The sequence below is a fragment of the Calypte anna genome, chromosome 14 (genome assembly GCF_003957555.1).
Source record: "Calypte anna isolate BGI_N300 chromosome 14, bCalAnn1_v1.p, whole genome shotgun sequence".
In the NCBI taxonomy this organism is placed as follows: Eukaryota; Metazoa; Chordata; class Aves; order Apodiformes; family Trochilidae; genus Calypte; species Calypte anna.
Window position 1 is genome coordinate 9,716,831 of NC_044260.1, and position 17,765 is coordinate 9,734,595.

Consider the following 17,765-nt stretch of genomic DNA (forward strand, 5'->3'; position numbering starts at 1 on the left):
CTGGTTGTCTTGCCTTGAGTTGGTGGGCTTTAGTTATTATTTATTCAATAGCTTGACTCAAGGATGGAGTGGAGGAATCAAGTTGAGGGGACTGATTGAAACCCAGATCACAATGAACTTGGTAAAAGACTGTCAAAGGCATTGCATTATTATGTATCTTATTACAAACTCTTTTAGTTATGACATTTTTAGTGCATGTTTTTTTGTTACATTTGGTGGCAGGAAAAAAGTCCTAAGAGTCTTACAAAGCACATAGTTGTGCTTTATACCTAGATGGGCACATATTGCCTACTTTCATACCTGTATCTCTGCAGCCTACATGGCAAGGGAAATGCCTTGCTATTAATTTGTTGTCAGTTGCCTTACATTTATCACAGACTTGGAATGGTGGTGACTGAACATGTTACTTGAGGAGAGGGACAGGGCAGGATACAACAGTCCCAACATCAACAACAAAAAACTGAAAAAGACCAAACAGACCTGAAACATACTGACAGATGGAAGAAATATTAAATTGTGGCCATTTAATAATGCAAATGTCAAGCATTTGTCAGGCTGGTTAAAACTGCACTTTGTAGCAGCAAAGTGAGATTAATTTCTTAAGGACTCTGAGAACATACAAAATACAGAGACAAAATAACATTTGGACAGGTTGTTTGATGTCGGGGCTGTATATGGAGACTATTTTTTATTTTAAAAAGAATTAGTCAGGAATAGTTGGAAAGGATGTAGTGTTGGTGTAATTGCATGTTGATTTGTGACATGCAACCTTAAAAGTAAAGAAATAAAGACTGACAGCTTTTGACAGAGACTTTATGGACATGGCCTTTTACCTCTGTATTTTATATATTTTATGTATATATCTCTCCTCTTTTTTTTTTGTCCACTTCCTATATTTGATTCTCTGGAGAATTGCCTATTTATACATATTTTTGAAGTACACTTAATCTAGGTGTTACAATGTATTGGAGATATTAGCTATAAAATGTTACATAAGCACACTTTAGCACAGTACCTTAGGTATGAATGTAGTGTGAAATTTAAAGCTTGTGACCTTATTTTTATCTTCATTTCTCCACAGTTGCTTGCTACATTTTTAATACAATATGAAAGACTAAAAGGTGTCCAGTCTTCAGGGGTAATGATGATTTTCTGGCTCATCTCATTGTCATGTGCCACAGTGATTTTTAGATCCAAAGTAATACATGCCTTAAATACGGTAAGTGATTGCAAAATAATCCCAAATGCTACAGTAACAGAGTAGTTCCTTGCTAAGTATGCCAGTCAAGTCAGTTAATGACTCATTCAGTGTATGGTCATTCCTCGGGTAATAAAAGCAAAACAAACAAGACTTAATGGCCTTACTTTGGAAATGCTGGTGAAATTCATAGTGATCTTAACTGCAGCAGTCTACAAGAAAATTTTTCTGGCTGTTCCAGAAAGGGGATGTATCTGCACGAGTACAAAAAAAGTGTATAATCTGTGACAGAAAACTGTTTTAGGGGTTTACATCATCTTCCTGTTGATTATAGAGTGGATTTCCTGAAATAGTTGATTTGATGGTCACACCTGCTGAGACAAAATGAAAGTGTGCAAGTGAAACATTTTTAAGTCAGTCTGCTTTATAGTAAGGCAGCCTCAAATATTGCATTAATCGTGGAGCTGCCTGAAAGTGGCATATTCATTTTATTACTTAAAGCCTTTAAACCAGGTAGTGGATTTTTTCTCTTTAGTTGTTGGGGGTGGGATTTCACTGGTGGGTGGAGGTGTGTCCCCATTTGTCCCTGTGCTTTGATGTCTGTGTATTATGCTTTATGTATCAGTCTGAGTCAAAAACATGTAAGAACCTCTGGAATTAAAGTACAACACAACAAATTATAAAGTGAATTCTGCTCTTCTGATTATGCCTACCATTTAATGAATTTGCCTTGTTCCTGGAAAGAATACCCTGACTTCAAATTAGAGTTTGCTGTGTTAATATAAACTGTGGTGTAAAGAAAGTTTCTCTACCAAAGTTTTTCGTGCTTGAGTGTTTATGGCAGCAATTGATTAAAAATAAATGGTATCTTTCATCTCTTTCCTCTCTTTTAACCTTACCTTTATCAAAACAGGTATTGACTTTATTGGCATAGAATTAAGTAGTGTAACATTTATGTATTTTGCTGGATTTACAGTAAAGATCTGGTGTATGTTTAATAGTAATATGCTCTTCTAAAGAAATTCTTCAGGCCTTCTAATTGCAATATTACCTTCCTTTGTAGGGTGCTGGAGTGGATGCATTCCGTTATGTCACCTTTGGCATCTACTTCATCTTGTTACTTGTACAGCTCATCCTGTGTTGTTTCCCAGAAGAACCACCTTTGTTTTCTGAAACAGTAAAGGATCCTGTAAGTGTTCAGTCTGCAGTGAGTGCTGAGCATCATATGTGCAATATTCTGTACAGTGAGTTACAGGCCCATAGTCTTCCATATGCCAGATAATTTGAATGTTTTGTCTTGTTTGCAACAGAGTGTTCCTTCTGCTCTTCAGTTCATGACATAGAAGATGAAGGCTGTAACAGTTATAACAGGATAGGCTGTATTGAAGAGAGAGTGCAAAAATGTTGTTTCAGTCATTCCTGAATAGGTTCCTGTAGGTCAAGTCATATGTAGATATATAGATGGTATATCTACAATATATATTTACAATAGAGATTCAGTAGTGTTTCTGGTAATTGGTGAGAAATTCTGGTGTGAAGTGCTGCCTTTATAGTCACCTGATAGCATTCAGTAGGCAGTAATGCATAAGGAAAACTTGGGAATCTGGATAGATACTTTTGATTTCTGTTTACCTCTCTTGGGTCATGCAAAAATGAACCAACTCAATTGTAAGAGCATTTAGAGGGTGGTCTGGATTTAGAAATGTAATTTTATCTGGACATGATCTTTTTTGCATGTGTCCTTAATTATATGTGGTAGCTATATTGCATGGGTCTAAAGTGACCCAAGGGATGCTGGATCATTATACTGTTTGCATAGCTCTGGGCTAGATCTTCTGTGTCACAGTGAAGTGACACCTGTCACTGCCTGGAGTTTGGATGTGCCAAGTTTAGAAACCTCAGTTCTGTATTTTTTAGAAGCTGTAATTCTGATTTGATGGATGTTAGGTAGCACTGACTGACAAAGGAAAATGTGTGAGGGGGAAAATAAATGTTGCCTTTAACTCGAAAAGGTCCACAGCTAATTGCACTTAGTGAATTCTCTGCCCTTGTCCTCTGTGCCAGTGGTGCCCTGCATTACCAGTGGCAAACACTGTGCAGGTATATGTGTTTTAATTGTGGTACTCTAATGGCATTTGGTCACTTTTGTAGATGGAAATATCCAAATTGCTCCAAATATACTTAATGATAAAACCCTAGTGGTTTGTATGCCAGAGGGATAGCTGGTTTTAGCCTTCTTTAGATACTGTTCAGAGCAATGATAGAGGCAAGAGAGAGATCTGCACTGGAATTCTGGAAGTAAATCAACTTCAGTGCCTTTGAAATTCTTCCAGCCTTCTTTCTGCTGTTTTAATCCAACCAGATTAGGAGAGGATGTAAACCTGGAGCAGTTGAAACAGGCAGCCTTTGTGCTTGAGGAAGAACATGAGGTAGATGCATACATTTACATATATTTACATTTTCCATCTTATTGATAAATGAGATGCAGGGGTTCTAGGGTCTGTTTTGGGTTGCTTGCATGGAGCTACAAATCAATTTTCATGTGTGTCTCTTTCAATGGTGTCACAGCACTTGACTTTTTGTGGTTGACTTGGAGGTCTTTTCCAACCATGACAATTATGTGACTGCTAGAGCAGTAGATTGGAATTTTTAATTTACGACTAATTCAGCCTAATTAACATACTTAGTCTCTCATATGGTAGGATACCTTGCACTGACACAGGTAGGCACTGATTATGACATCCTGAGACACTGTCTTACCAGCACTGTCTTTTAAAATCCCTTCACCTACTTGTTGCATTCCAGTAGTCGAGTCTGCTGACAGCCCTGAAGCTGTGCTTGTGTTTTCAAGCTTTCAACAAGTTCAGTAATGGGAAAAAAATACTGCAAACAAAAGGAATTCCAAAACCATCTTTTCTGCTTTGTTTGTTTCTTTTGGCCCTGTATCAGTCACTTTGTATGTGGACTAATTTGTTTTTCTCTCCTTTAGAATCCGTGTCCAGAGTTCAGTGCTTCTTTTCTCTCCAGAATCACATTCTGGTGGATCACTGGGTAAGATCAAGATGATGCCCAAGCACCAGTTAAAGTTAGATGGCAATTTAGGATCTTGCTTTCAGAATTAAATTAGCAACAGTTGTGCAATAATAATATTACTTATTTTGATGGGTTGTTTTGAAGATAGATGTAATTGATATTTTTTTTCAAATCTGATTAATCTTTTTTACTTCCTTTGCAGGGTCTTTGTATTTTTAAATTTTGCCAGTATATATTTAGTGGGTCTGCTAAAAGAATACAGTGAAAAGTATTTCCTTGGGAAATATAAGAAGATAGAAATTATCTGCTGTATTCAGAAACAAAGACATTCAAAACTCTTAGCTCTTTTAATCCAATAAGTTTTGGTTTTTTTTTTTCTTCACTTAGTTTTAGTTATGCTATATGATTCTATCTCCATACATGTTCTTGTAAGTTCAAACACAAAACTGTGTAAAATAGCATTGGGGTATAATTGTGGTTAGTACTTGGCCAGAGTTCCAAGAGAAAGCTAGATGAAAGGTGTTGCTTTGTAAAATTAAAGGCTAATAAAGATTTTGAAACTTGGTAGGCATGGGAATATTAATTACCTGGCTGATTTTCAAATGAGATCACTCCATCCTTTCTTTAATTTTCCCTGGAATTTTAATTCTGTGGCACATTCTGGATGCTTACATGTTTTGGTGTTTAAAGACACAGGGAGGATGTATGTATGGTTCAGCATCTGGGCCTGAGTTGCTACAGGTGCTAACTCTTGCATGGTTTTTTGTGTAGGAGTCTCTGTTTTGTGTCTGGGTGTAAGGATGCAAATATATCTCTATACACACACACATATCTTCCATGTTCTTAAATGTGTTGTGTTGATTCTTTCTAATACAGGCTGATGGTTCAGGGTTATCGGAGACCTTTGGAAGCCAAGGATTTGTGGTCGTTAAATAAAGAGGACAAATCAGAGGAGGTGGTGCCAAGTTTAGCTAGAAACTGGGCAAAAGAATGGGCAAAGACCAAGAGGTAAGTTCAGTTGTCATGGCTGGCAGTTCTTCCAAGAAGTGGAGGTTCAAAAGCTCAATTACTCAGACTCTACTTAGATGTGCTTGTCATCTGCTTTTTTAAGGCCCAAGTGGCAGCTCTCTATTTGCCCTGAATTTGTCTGTACTGAACAAGAACCAAGAGCCTTGTGTGTCTTCTTTATGAAGAGCTGTGTCAAGTTTCCCTTAGTCTTTTATGAACCACAGCTGATTATTGTTACTTTTGATGTGTAGTTTTTTACCTGTGGAGGGAATATTTTCACACAAATTCAGTCACATAATTTAGGAGCTTGGGCTCCCTCTATAGTTAGTGAAGCCTCAGGAGGGCAGTTCAGAGTGTAAAAGTGATAAGTGTATTCCTTTCCTTTGAATATATAGGGAGCTCAGGCATCTAATCCAGATGACTAAAATTAGAAAGTCTCCCTGCCTGCTGTTTCCATTCTACTTTCATCATCCTTTACTGCAGGAAATAGAAGTACCTTTTCATTGAAGGAAAATTGCTTGCTTACACAATGTATTTTTACATACTTCTTGTCCTAGTAGTTGAGCAGTATGTAGCTTGGCATAAGCCAGATGTATGAAATGTATGTGTTTATTCCATTGGGGATGACTAGGCATAAATCTGACTGCAGTCTTTTAATTCCAGTGGTGCAGTGAGGTCTTGAATCTGATGAAAGTTCAACATACTGGATTCTAAAATAGCAATGCCATTTGCTCTTTAAGTTTAACACAAGTTACAGCCCTATATCTCATTCACCAGGGCAGACCTATAGGAGAGATTCAACAGAAATGTTGCCTATCCTTAAAAAGAAGACCATTTTTAAAGGGCCAGTTTGTTTAGTTATAGTGGAATGATTAAAAAGATGTTTGTTTGAGAATAAAATGCAGTTAAACTATTAAGCAGAGCAATAAGCATCTCATAAAAATCTCATTTAAATCTCATTTGTTTGTACTGTGCATTTTTCCAGTTTTCTTTGTTCTTGAATAAAGGCTCTGTTATGTATCTGTTCTATTTTCAGGCAACCATTAAATATGTTATACCTGCCCAAAAAGCAGCAAAAGTCAAGCAATTCAAATGGTGATATGACAGAAGAGGCTGAAGCTTTGATTATAAAACCATCTCAGAAGAGATCTGAAGCATCTCTGTTCAAGGTGTTATATAAAACCTTTGGACCATATTTTCTCATGAGCTTCCTGTTTAAAGCTGCACATGATCTCTTGATGTTTACAGGCCCAGAAATTCTGAAGTAAGACCTATATACTTTATTATTGTATTGAAAGTATGTGAATAGAATTTAAAACACAGTAGTATTTCACTCACCAAGCTGCCTTTCCTTCAGCTGGTTCTGGGGAAGGGTTGTCACGCAAGTTAGAGACCGTGCATACAAGTTATTTTGGTTTGTTAGTTTTTGGTTTATAACAGCATGTGATAAATATTTGACTTCTTATATTGCTTTCTAACACTAAGAAGGCAGGACAGGAACAAAATCAGCAATAGCATGAGAGTTGACTTTATTCTTACCTGTAATGTGGGACAGTTAAGTCACAGTATGTGAAGCAACAGAGAGCTAAGGGAGTAGTAGTTGTATTACTTGAAGGTGAGAAGTAAAAGTGGTGCATTTTAAGTAAGTGGTTGTATTTTAGCTGGGGGCAATGTGAGACTTCAGTGTAGCTTCAAGAGAATGCTGTACACGTAAGGTACATACTTCATGTTTTGAAGTAGCACATTATTAGGAGGAGGGAGTGATGTGTGCTAGTATAAAGTCATCTCCAGTTTCTAAGAAATTTGCTTAAGGGTTCTATCTAAGTTTTTTAGTTTGAGTGCTTGCATGACCCATATAATGTGTGGAATACTCTGAAGTTGTAACCCTGCCATTTCATTTTGTTGTTGATACCTCAAGAGAACTAATTCCTCTCTCCACAGACTGCTAATCAAATTTGTAAATAACAAAGCTGCCCCAAACTGGCAAGGATACTTTTATACCGGGCTGCTGTTTGTTTGTGCCTGTCTGCAGACACTGATTCTTCACCAGTATTTCCATATTTGTTTTGTAACTGGAATGAGGCTGAAAACAGCTATTGTTGGTGTAATTTACCGAAAGGTAGGTGTTTCTTTAAACATAAGACAGTTAAATCTGGGTGACTGCAAATTCATTGCATAAGTATGGATAATTAAAATACTAAGGAGACTCTGATAGGCTGATTCCTAACACTATAAGGGAGTATCTAGTCTATAAGGAAAAGCTTTTAAGATAGAGGAATTATCTAGTTTACTAGTTGAAGTTTAGGCACCTTCTTGCCACTGCCAAGTGGGAGACATTATCTCATTTAGACTAGGGTGTGAAACTGCTTCAGTTTATGCAGAAATGAGTATGCACCTACACTTACAGCCTCATTTGGGCCTTATTATCAGTGCCATCTCTTCTTGGAATAAGCAGGAGCATTTTAGAAAGCTGTGGACTGGTTGTTCTGTGTGAGAAAAATGTGTGACAAGAAGTTAAGATTCCACATCTTGCACTAAAAAAACAAAGGCTGCCAATGATACTCCCCAAAGCAATAAAACCACCAATCAGTCCTTACCCCAAGGACTGCTCATTGTGTTTAATTCTTTTTTAGTTTAAATCCAGCTGCTTGCTTCAAACTATGCAACTTTCACTTTGTAAGAGGTGCAGGGTAAATAGAATATGAAGCAGGAAGAGGGTTGCTTGTAATTTTAAAGATGAAACTCTGTAAAGCAATTGAATTTTGTGGAGAAAATGCAGGTGAGTCAGTCTTCACTCATATTGCCTTAATTTTTGTTTTTTTAATCTTCACCTAGGCACTTGTTATTACAAATTCTGCTAGAAAGACTTCAACTGTGGGTGAGATTGTGAATCTCATGTCTGTGGATGCTCAGAGATTCATGGACTTGGCTACCTATATAAACATGATTTGGTCTGCACCTTTCCAAGTGATATTAGCACTGTACTTACTGTGGCAGGTGAGTATTGTCTGTTGTTTGCTGTTTTGATTTTGTAAGGTGCTGCTTCCTTTTGTCATGCTACAAACAGCTGTTTAGACCACTGGGGGTTTTACAGTAGTGTGGTGGAAGTGCTGTTTGGAAGCTGTTCAGAGGTGGTTTTGTCACTGCTGTCAAAAAGTAAAGCAGGAGATTCTTACTTTGCACTCCTGAGCACACAGGGGAAGGATGCTGATGACAGCTACTATGTTCTGTGCAACTACAGCACTTGTAGTATCTCACTTGTCACTTGATTTAAAGAAAATTGGTCTTGGTTCTGTGCTCTGTGAGCCACTGTATAAGATGTTTGCTCATTCTAGTCTAGAAAGCCACAAGGCTGATTCCTCCTGATTCTCACTGTGATTCTGAAAGGTGAAATTCCCCAAGAAGTTGCTCAGTCCCTGCATGGGTCTCTACTTAGGAAAAGCAGGCAAACCAGCCAAAAGTGGAGAAAATAGTCTATTTGTGCATGAACAGGGAGATAGACATATAAAGAAATCAATCTGTATCTACTTCTCTATATAGGGGCTACATATTTATGGTTGTTTCAAAAAGCAAAGCACATAAACATTAGCCCAAGACCATACTTGATCCTTTACTTCTTCCTTCAAGCTGTTCTTGAAAAGGGAAGGTTGAAAAGCTATTTCAGAACTCTTCTGTGTAGCATATGCAGTGTCTTGGCTCAATGTTTAGAAAATGAGTTTGAATACATGTTAATGATTATGTACTTTTCAGAATTTAGGTCCTTCAGTGCTGGCAGGAGTGGCTGTTATGATCCTTTTGGTTCCGATAAATGCTGTGATGGCAATGAAGACAAAAACCTATCAGGTTAGAACCTTTATATATGCAACAGAGAGCTTCTAAGGAACATGTTCTGTTCTTTAACTTGTTTCTGGCATGTTCTTTTTTTTTCTCTCCCTCTATTTATCTCTTTCTTTCCCTTCCCTTTTTGTAAGGTCAGAGGTGTTGCAGCTTTATGTCGTTTGTTCTTAGTGGTTTTGGATTTTTTGGTTTTGGGTTTTTTTTGTTGTTGTTGTTCCCCAGCCCCCCACTACTGAAAGGATGAGGAGGGAAAGAAGCCTTAGTTGTTGGCTCTTCTTCATCAATTGTATTTAGAAGGGATCAGTTTGTTAGAGTGAGAGTGCACCTAAGTTAATGTAGATTCACTCATGCAAAAACTGCTTCCAGCAGCCCCATTATATGCTGCATGGGGACATCTACTAAAGGACAGAAGAGACTGATTTATTTAAATAAAACCTTTTAGCTCTTAGGTGTTCAGCTAGATATAACACAGCATTTAGCTCCTACATGGGACAGTAGAGCTATCTGGCTTGTCATAGCCAGACTGCCACTGGGAAGAGCTGTCTGGAATAGCTGTACTGGTACAGGCTACTAACTGCCTAGTGTTGAGTCAGAACATCATTTGAGCTTTGCAGTGCCCTCATTAAAATACTTCAAGAAGACAAACTTGTGAAGAATGGATTTACTTTTTATGGCTGAATAGAAAGCTTTTTGCCTTAGTGCACCATCAGAAAGCCATTGACAGTTCTGAAAACAAAGCAAACCCAACTTTGGTCTAAGGTTAGATGCAAACAACACGTAACTGAAGTTTGACTGTAGCAGTTTATTTTTTTTCTGTCTGCAAGTTGTACATAAGAGGAACTTTAGTCCCAGGGCTTCCTGATGTAGAGTTAATCCCACTTACACCAGCACCCAATAGTTTTGGTCTTGGCTTGGATTTTTAGTTGCATGAAGCATTATTTTAATTGGTTTAAAGCATCTTGTTAATTTTGTGCATTTGTTTGTTCAGATAGCATCTCAGATTTCCTGCTTGGAAAGCTAGTAAGCTTTTGATGATAATGAGGTAAATTTTGCTATTGCAAAATACAAAGCTCAGAACTTTGTGGGTCTGCCAAGTATTGTGCTCTGCTAATTATTTTTTGCAATGTTGTTTTTAGGTGGCTCAAATGAAGAGCAAAGACAACAGAATTAAGCTGATGAATGAAATTCTCAATGGGATTAAAGTTTTGAAACTTTATGCTTGGGAATTAGCCTTCAGAGAGAAGGTTTTAGAGATCAGACAGAAAGAACTCAAAGTCCTAAAAAAATCTGCTTACCTTGCTGCAATGGCAACCTTCACTTGGGTTTGTGCTCCTTTTTTGGTAAGTAGAACAAATCGAGAAGTCCACTCTTCTGTGTGGGGTTAAGCTTTCCAAGGCTATGCTTGAGAACTTGTTTTGGTTTTGGTTTTTTAATGAGTGGAAGAGTCAAAATGCCATCTGCAGTGGTAGGAAATTGAACACTTACGTATCCACTTCTCTGTGAAAAGGCACCACTGTTTTCTTTGAAACTTAGTAACAGAAAAGGTGTATATATTCTATAGAAGTTAATGGTTGTGTTATTCAAAAATAAAATCCTCCTCTGCATTCCCCTGTTTTTTTGTTGTGCACTTGAGGAACCTAAGATTAAATGAACTATCAGATGTAGAAGAGGTTACTGGTGGACACTCCATGTGGTAGCTGTGGCTCACAGTAAAAATTCCCTTATTTCAGCATTTTTCTGGGAGCAGCAGAGAGATAAAGAGACCTTGATCAAATGGGATGAGGCTGTGTACCAGATATACCTCTGGCCTGGGTTCTCCCAGCATCTGTTTAAGAACAATGTGGGGTTGTAAAGCCATTATGTACCCTGGGATTGTTTTAAATTCTTACTTAAAAAAAAATCATTATGTGAAACATCCCCACTGTGTTTATTGTTAGCTTACATTTAAGTTAATAAAAGGGAGAAAAAGGTGAGATCACATCAAAATTCCTTCAGACCCTATGAGAACAAGTGGTCATTGCTGTTCTCTGCAGAAGCAAATAAAAGCTATGACTACTTTAGGATGAAATATGTGCTATTCTAGTTGAGTGTTTAAATGTACTTTCCAGCATCAGATTCCATCCTGGAAAACATTTTTAGTGTTTACATTAAGTTTCGGGCATGATGAAAGGCAGAAGAAGCTGTGCCCTGTCTAGGAATCTTCAGCTGCATTCTTCAGTGAATGCTTTTCTAAAAGAAGTCTTAGATGGTTTTAATGTAAATACATTATTAAATGAACTTTCCAAATGAAACTATGCAGATGGAGTCCTTAATGCCATTCTTTGGAGTCTGAGAAGACACATTCCCTTAACAATTAGCTCTGTTTCAGTGCACACTGTCAATGTGTGGCAGTGGACCTGTACCTTAAGGGGTTTCCCACTGGGACAGACTTGATTCATCCTGAAGTGCAAGACTGCTGTTTAACAGCTTTTTTTCTTGAATTTTTGTTCTTTCAATTATGTTCTTCTGAACTTCTGATTAAGAAATTACTGCAAATTCCTACTTGAAAGAAATTTTGACATAAAAACACTTTATTTCCTCTGCTTCTTCTCCTGTTTCCATGGCCAGTGCTCTTTAAACATTATTCAATAACAGTGTGAGGAAATACTCATTTTGCAGTACCTCCCCTACTGTTATGTGTGCTGATAATTGCTGGTAACAGAGACTGCAGGCTTGCTGTTTGTGAGGTTATTCTTTGGACCATGTCTTGTTTTTTATCTCTGTGGGAGGGCTTTCTCCCTGGGATATGGTTGTCCAAACTAAGGACTGTACAAACAAGCTACTGTACCAGGCACAGCTGGGTCAGCCACCACATGAAGAACAATGCATGCCTTCACAGCAGTCAGGCTTTTGTCTTCAGTGCCTGTCTTCTTCATGTCTTCAATGGATACTGTGCTTAGATGAGACTGTCCTTAGGCACTGGAGCTGCTTGTGTCTTGTAGGAGAGGGAATGACTAAGTTTAGCCTAACTTGATTTCTTGTTTTAAGTGGCAATCTATGTCAAAGAGTTGCTGGATCTTGTGACATGAGTGTTAACTATGGAAATAAACACTGTGAAGGGAATAGATTTGAAAGGGAACATTTGGGTTTACTTGGTTTACTTTAATTTTCTATACTTTATTATATACATTTAAAAAGATGTAAATAAGTATCTGGATTTTTTTTTTTTTACATGTATGTTTGATGATAAAAATGGTTCAGTGTCTTTTATTGTTCATCATGGATTTTAGGAGTCTCAGTTGTGAACTGCTTAGATACTGTGGGGCATCATCTCAGTAATGCAGTAACATTCCATGTTTCTTGGAAAAAAATCTATCCGTGATAAGGTGGGCTTTACTTGAAAATCTAGAGTTGTGGTAGTCTCTACAAAATATAAAATAGGTTAGCAGTGGAGTATTTCTGACTTTCCCCTCCATATATATTATTGGACCACTATCTAGTACCATGGGAGTTGCCTTAAATTGAAACAGAGTGGCAAGAAAAACTAGTGATCCTCCCTCTCCTTCCCTTCTCCTGCAGTGGTCTCCTTACCACAAATATCCTGGAATGTATGTGGTTTCACCCTTGGTATTTGAAGAAAGTGAGCACTTGAAACCTTTCCAAGAGGAAACTTCTTTTTACATCAACCATCAACTTTTTTTTTACAACAGCAGATTCAAATCAAATGTTCTTGTTTTGTAAAAAGCATTATCAGGAGCAAAGAAGTTACCAAAATGCTCTTTTTAGATTTATAAACCTCTGATTCCAGTTGTCAGACTGTATCACTGTGTTGAGTGTGAGGGCACTGTCTTAAGCTAGTGGCTTTAAAAAATGTTGCTCTAACTGTAACCATTACTCTTTGTTTCAGGTTGCCTTGTCCACATTTGGTGTGTATGTCACCATAAACAAGAACAACATCTTGGATGCTCAGAAGGCATTTGTGTCCCTAGCATTATTCAACATCCTCAGGTTTCCACTGAACATGCTTCCTATGGTTATCAGCAACATAGTAGAAGTAAGACTTCAGTCTTCACGGGGATTTCTGTGCACAAGTAGCCACTGGGTGGAAAGATTTAAGTTCCTGTGCTTAGAGAATGTCCACTTGTGAAATATCAGACACCTCAGAATGGGAGCTTTGCATTTCTTGTATGCTAAGTGCAGTGCAAGCAAAATTATCAATGCCATTTATGGTGTATGGGTGTTCCAGAAATCAACCATATTTCATGTGGTTTGGGAAGTGAGTTTGCTGACTATCCAAGAAACTATCCAATGGATTTAAGGAGGAGGGATTAGGAGTGCATACAATAATGTTATGTAAATGTGGTGCAAAACAACAAAACTCTTAAAAATAATGGTCAAAATATAAGACAATTTAGCATTCTTTTTTCACACAGGCCAGTGTCTCCCTGAAGCGCCTTAGGGTGTTCCTGTCTCATGAAGAGTTAGATCCAAGCAGCATCATCAGGGGTCCCACCACAGAGGGTGAGTTTCTTTTCCTGTTGAAAATCAGTGCCTGCAGGTTTTGGGTGGCTTTGCACTGTTTCTTTTGCATTCTGTAACAAATAGGTTGCATTTTGGTGGACTTAACTGATAGATTTCAGGCAAAAAGCAGAGAATGCAGTTTATGAAGTAGAAGTTATATAAAGTTTGTACCACTTTATCAACTAATTTCTTCTCTTCTCCCAGCTCTGTGTCCAAACTATAGAAGGGTTACATCCAGAGATGTATATGGTCACTTTAAAAATTATTTGTTACTGTTTTAAGTGGAGCCATGTAAATAGGCAGTTAACAGAGTGACACCAAGCCAGCATTTTGGAGACCATTCATGTGAACCTTCAGCACACTTTAAGGGGAAAGGATAAGTCCCATTTCTGGCAAATGCCTTTACAGTGCTATGTGCAGAAGGCATTACTCCCAGTGTCACTCCCACTGTATGCTGTGTTGCTGGTCCACTTCTATGGAGTAATTTAGAAGACTGATAAGCATGAAGGCAGATTGACTGAAAAACTAATACCATTTTTCTTGCAAAGCAAAATGACTTCTACCGCTTCGTTAATTTCTAAATTAATTTTATAATTCCTTGTCACAAAGACAGTAAAATCCCCATGTGTCCCTTTCATGTGAGGGGGACAGCTCTCTCTAGGTGAGCTCTGTGTAATTGTAGTCACTAGGCTTTCTGGCAAGCTGTCATCTCCTGTATTTGTATTTTTTTCCTCTTCTTTTTCCTTTTGGGAATATCTCTTCTTTCTCAGATGATAATCATAAATACATTGCTCCAAAATTTTTTTGTCTGCTGGGTCCTTTTGGATCCATAATGTACATGTTTACCTAGGACAAGTATTTATTGCATATGCAGTTGAATTAGGAATAGTGTCTTTAGAAATGTCACTGTAAATATCTACAAATACCAGTACTATGCAGCATTTCACTGAACTGTATTTAGTTGACATTCATGTACCTCCTGATTACTGTATAAGTGTAACTTCAGAACCTCTGCTCTTTTGGTAAATTCAGTAAAAGCAGAACACAAGCTTTTGGTAAGCAGTAGGTGGTGATTCTGCTGGAAATTAGCTTTATACCTCTGGCAACGTGTGCTTAGATTGACTTCTGTGAGCTGATGCAGAGCATACGATTTAGCTGCTTACATGAACATTTTTTTAAATATCAATTTTCTCTTTATCAGCTGAAGGAAGTATTGTTGTAAAGAATGCAATGTTTAGCTGGTCCAAAAATGATCCTCCTTTACTCAACAGGTAAGAATGACTACCCTTGGTTCTGCTCTGTAATCTGCTGCATCATAAGTTATCTGCATTTGAATTATGAAAACTGTATGCTGAAGAGATTGTTGCCTTAAAGGGTGAACTAGAGGAATTTATAAAGTATGATCTGTGTATGGAATGCATGAAGGGGAGTAGCAAGAGGTATGATGGGAGGAGAGAAGAGCCTCAGATTTTGTGCTCTTGCAATGTGGTGCAGATGGGATGACCTCCATCTAGAGGATGCAGCCAGGTTAGCTCCCCTAGTACTTCATGTTTGCAGTTTGTCTTCAGAACCTTTCTTTTAAAATCTGATTCTTGCTGAACTGTATCCATCCTTGATTCCTGTGCTGGAGAAAACCAGTGAAGAGTGTTGCCCATGGTATAACTAACAAAGTAATTGGGGTGATGCATCTACAAACTGCATATTTTCTGTGCCTTGTCTGCTTCTTAGTTTTGGCTGCTTTTTCTTGGCCCTAAAATTGTGTATTCTTTGATACAAGGATATTGTTTGGGAGATATCCATTGGTATTTACATTTGTGGTGACAGAATGTTTGAGAGACATAGTGGACAGGTGGTGTCACAGTGTTTTTTCTTTTTTTTTTTTTTTAATCTTTTGACTGATTTCCTATTAAGATGATGTGTCCTAAGGATGAGAAGAGTTGAGTGCTTTCTGAATGACAAGTTTGCATTTTCAAACAGTTAAAGTTACTGTGCTGTGCCAGCAGTTGCAGTTGGTGTTCACATTGCATCTGACTTTATATGGGCTGTTCAATTAACTGTTTAACTACTGGAATGTTCCAGCACCCAGGCTGAATTATGTGCATTTTATTTCAGCATTAATTTCACTGTTCCTGAAGGCTCCTTGGTAGCTGTTGTTGGTCAAGTTGGCTGTGGAAAGTCCTCATTGCTGTCTGCGTTGCTGGGGGAGATGGACAAAAAGGAAGGCTATGTGGTTGTCAAGGTGTGATGTGTCTGAAGAATTGTTCATGTATTTTTGGGTCTTGCCAGAGGGATTCTAGTGGTGCAAAGGTGGGAAGAGACAGCCTTTCAAATGCATGAGTTTTTAACCTGATTTCCTGACAAACCATGTATATGCCTTAGGCTGCACTCTAAATAGGCAGATAAGCCTTGGCTCAACAACTTGTAAATCTGCTGGTTTCAGATTTACCCTAATAGGCAGAATGGTGGAGGTCTCAGGGATAAGTATCCTGGTGAGTCTTGTTGGCAGGCAGGTATGAGGCAGGGAGGAAGGCCCTATTATACATACACCAGCCTGAGGGAGAGCAGTGTTGTTTCATACCTTCTTAGACATCAGAGAATTCCAAGGAGAGAGGACACACACAGGTACACAAACATGGGATAAACTGCTCTTGTAGTTTGTGCTTTCTTAGTCATCAGCTGCACAAAACTGAAAGGAAGGAAGTAAAATAACAAATGAGAAAGACATTGTTTTAGATTTTTCTGCTTCTGTGATGTATAGAAAGAGAATTACTTTAAGAACAAACAAAGTATGTTGCATTTAAAAGAATGCATATTTGTCCACTTCCAAAATTGTACTGGAGGAAGAAAGTAGGTGGGTTCTGAATCACTGAATATTTGTGCATGAAGAGAAGGCAGAATTAATCTTCAAAGCAAAATACTTTGCAGTCTCTCCTTTGAAGTAACTTTATATGTAAAGAACTACTTTCTGGAGATATCTTGGCTGGGATGCACTCTGTTCTAGAATGAATTGTTTATGCAGAACAAAAGCCTTAACTCTGTGAAAGAATATGACTTTTGACATTCAGTAATTGTGCAAATGTATTCTCTAAACAAATGTTTCCTCCAACTTTTTATTAGAGAATTATAGTTTATTTGAAGTCCTTTTCATTCCACCAACACACTTTGTTACATTCACTTGTAGAGAGGATTATAAAAATAACATTTTTGAGAAGGCTGTAGTTTAAGAACTACTTTGTGCAATTTTGAAATTATCATAGGCAATTGGTGAGATCATGAGCACTGCCTGCCTCACAAAGCTCTGCTGTGCTTTGACTTTGTATGCAGACTTGTAATCTAAAGTCCTGAATATGGAACTTAATTTTTCTTGCAGGGCTCAGTAGCCTATGTTCCTCAGCAAGCCTGGGTCCAAAATGCAACTCTGGAAGATAACATTATCTTTGGAAGGGAGATGAATGAGAGCAGGTACAAGTGTGTGATTGAGGCTTGTGCACTGCTGCCTGATATCGAGCTTCTTCCTACAGGAGACAAAACAGAAATAGGAGAAAAGGTATTTAAATACCCACTCTACTATGATGGTGCTATTGCTTGTAATTAAGGACATATGGCTTCTGTTTTACTTTGTCTTAATGATGTATTGAATTTAAATCATTCACAGTAAAAGTCTTTTAGAATAAGAGGCAAATCTGAACTGTATCTTTTCATGGTTTTTAAGCCTGAAATGAGGGGAAACCTGTCCTCAATTACAAATGAAAAAGAATCTTGCAATGACAATCTGTCTCTCATGGTTGTAGAGCAGAAAAATAAAAATAAACAAGAAAGGAAGAATCTTCTGAACATTCCTCTTTCTTTAAAAAAAAAAGAAGCAACCCCTCCTCCCCGACATAAACCACAAAAACCACCACTACCCCAAAACTGGCATTTGATTGCTAAAGTATTTATAGTGTGGGATTTAGAAACTTGCATAGATGTGGTAGTGCTTTGCTATGGGAGCATGACCAGGTCTCCCCTAATCACCTGGCTGGCAGGATATGTGTATGTAGACGGCTTGGTGTTCTGCTCTCTGGAAGACAGGGATGTGTAGGAATATGTGCTTTTCCTGCTGACTGGTGGTGGGTTATAGCTGCCAACTGACAGCCCCAGATTGAGTAAAGAGCACAGATTCGGTCAGCCTGCTGACCCTGATTGTGGG

General features: G+C 38.0%; 1 protein-coding gene across 3 annotated transcripts in view; it reads left to right on the plus strand.

Annotated features, from left to right (window-relative positions):
• The window catches only part of ABCC1 (ATP binding cassette subfamily C member 1), a 49,784-nt gene that overhangs the window by 12,929 nt on the left and 19,090 nt on the right, over positions 1–17,765 (plus strand). For all 3 annotated transcript variants that reach the window (XM_030459599.1, XM_030459600.1, XM_030459601.1), the window contains exons 4-17: positions 1,082–1,219; positions 2,262–2,387; positions 4,188–4,249; positions 5,108–5,239; positions 6,276–6,503; positions 7,181–7,358; positions 8,075–8,236; positions 8,990–9,082; positions 10,213–10,416; positions 12,963–13,109; positions 13,489–13,576; positions 14,778–14,847; positions 15,689–15,815; positions 16,947–17,123. In XM_030459599.1, the coding sequence (XP_030315459.1) occupies positions 1,082–1,219; positions 2,262–2,387; positions 4,188–4,249; positions 5,108–5,239; positions 6,276–6,503; positions 7,181–7,358; positions 8,075–8,236; positions 8,990–9,082; positions 10,213–10,416; positions 12,963–13,109; positions 13,489–13,576; positions 14,778–14,847; positions 15,689–15,815; positions 16,947–17,123 (1,932 nt within the window). The remainder of the gene's footprint in view (positions 1–1,081; positions 1,220–2,261; positions 2,388–4,187; positions 4,250–5,107; positions 5,240–6,275; positions 6,504–7,180; positions 7,359–8,074; positions 8,237–8,989; positions 9,083–10,212; positions 10,417–12,962; positions 13,110–13,488; positions 13,577–14,777; positions 14,848–15,688; positions 15,816–16,946; positions 17,124–17,765) is intronic.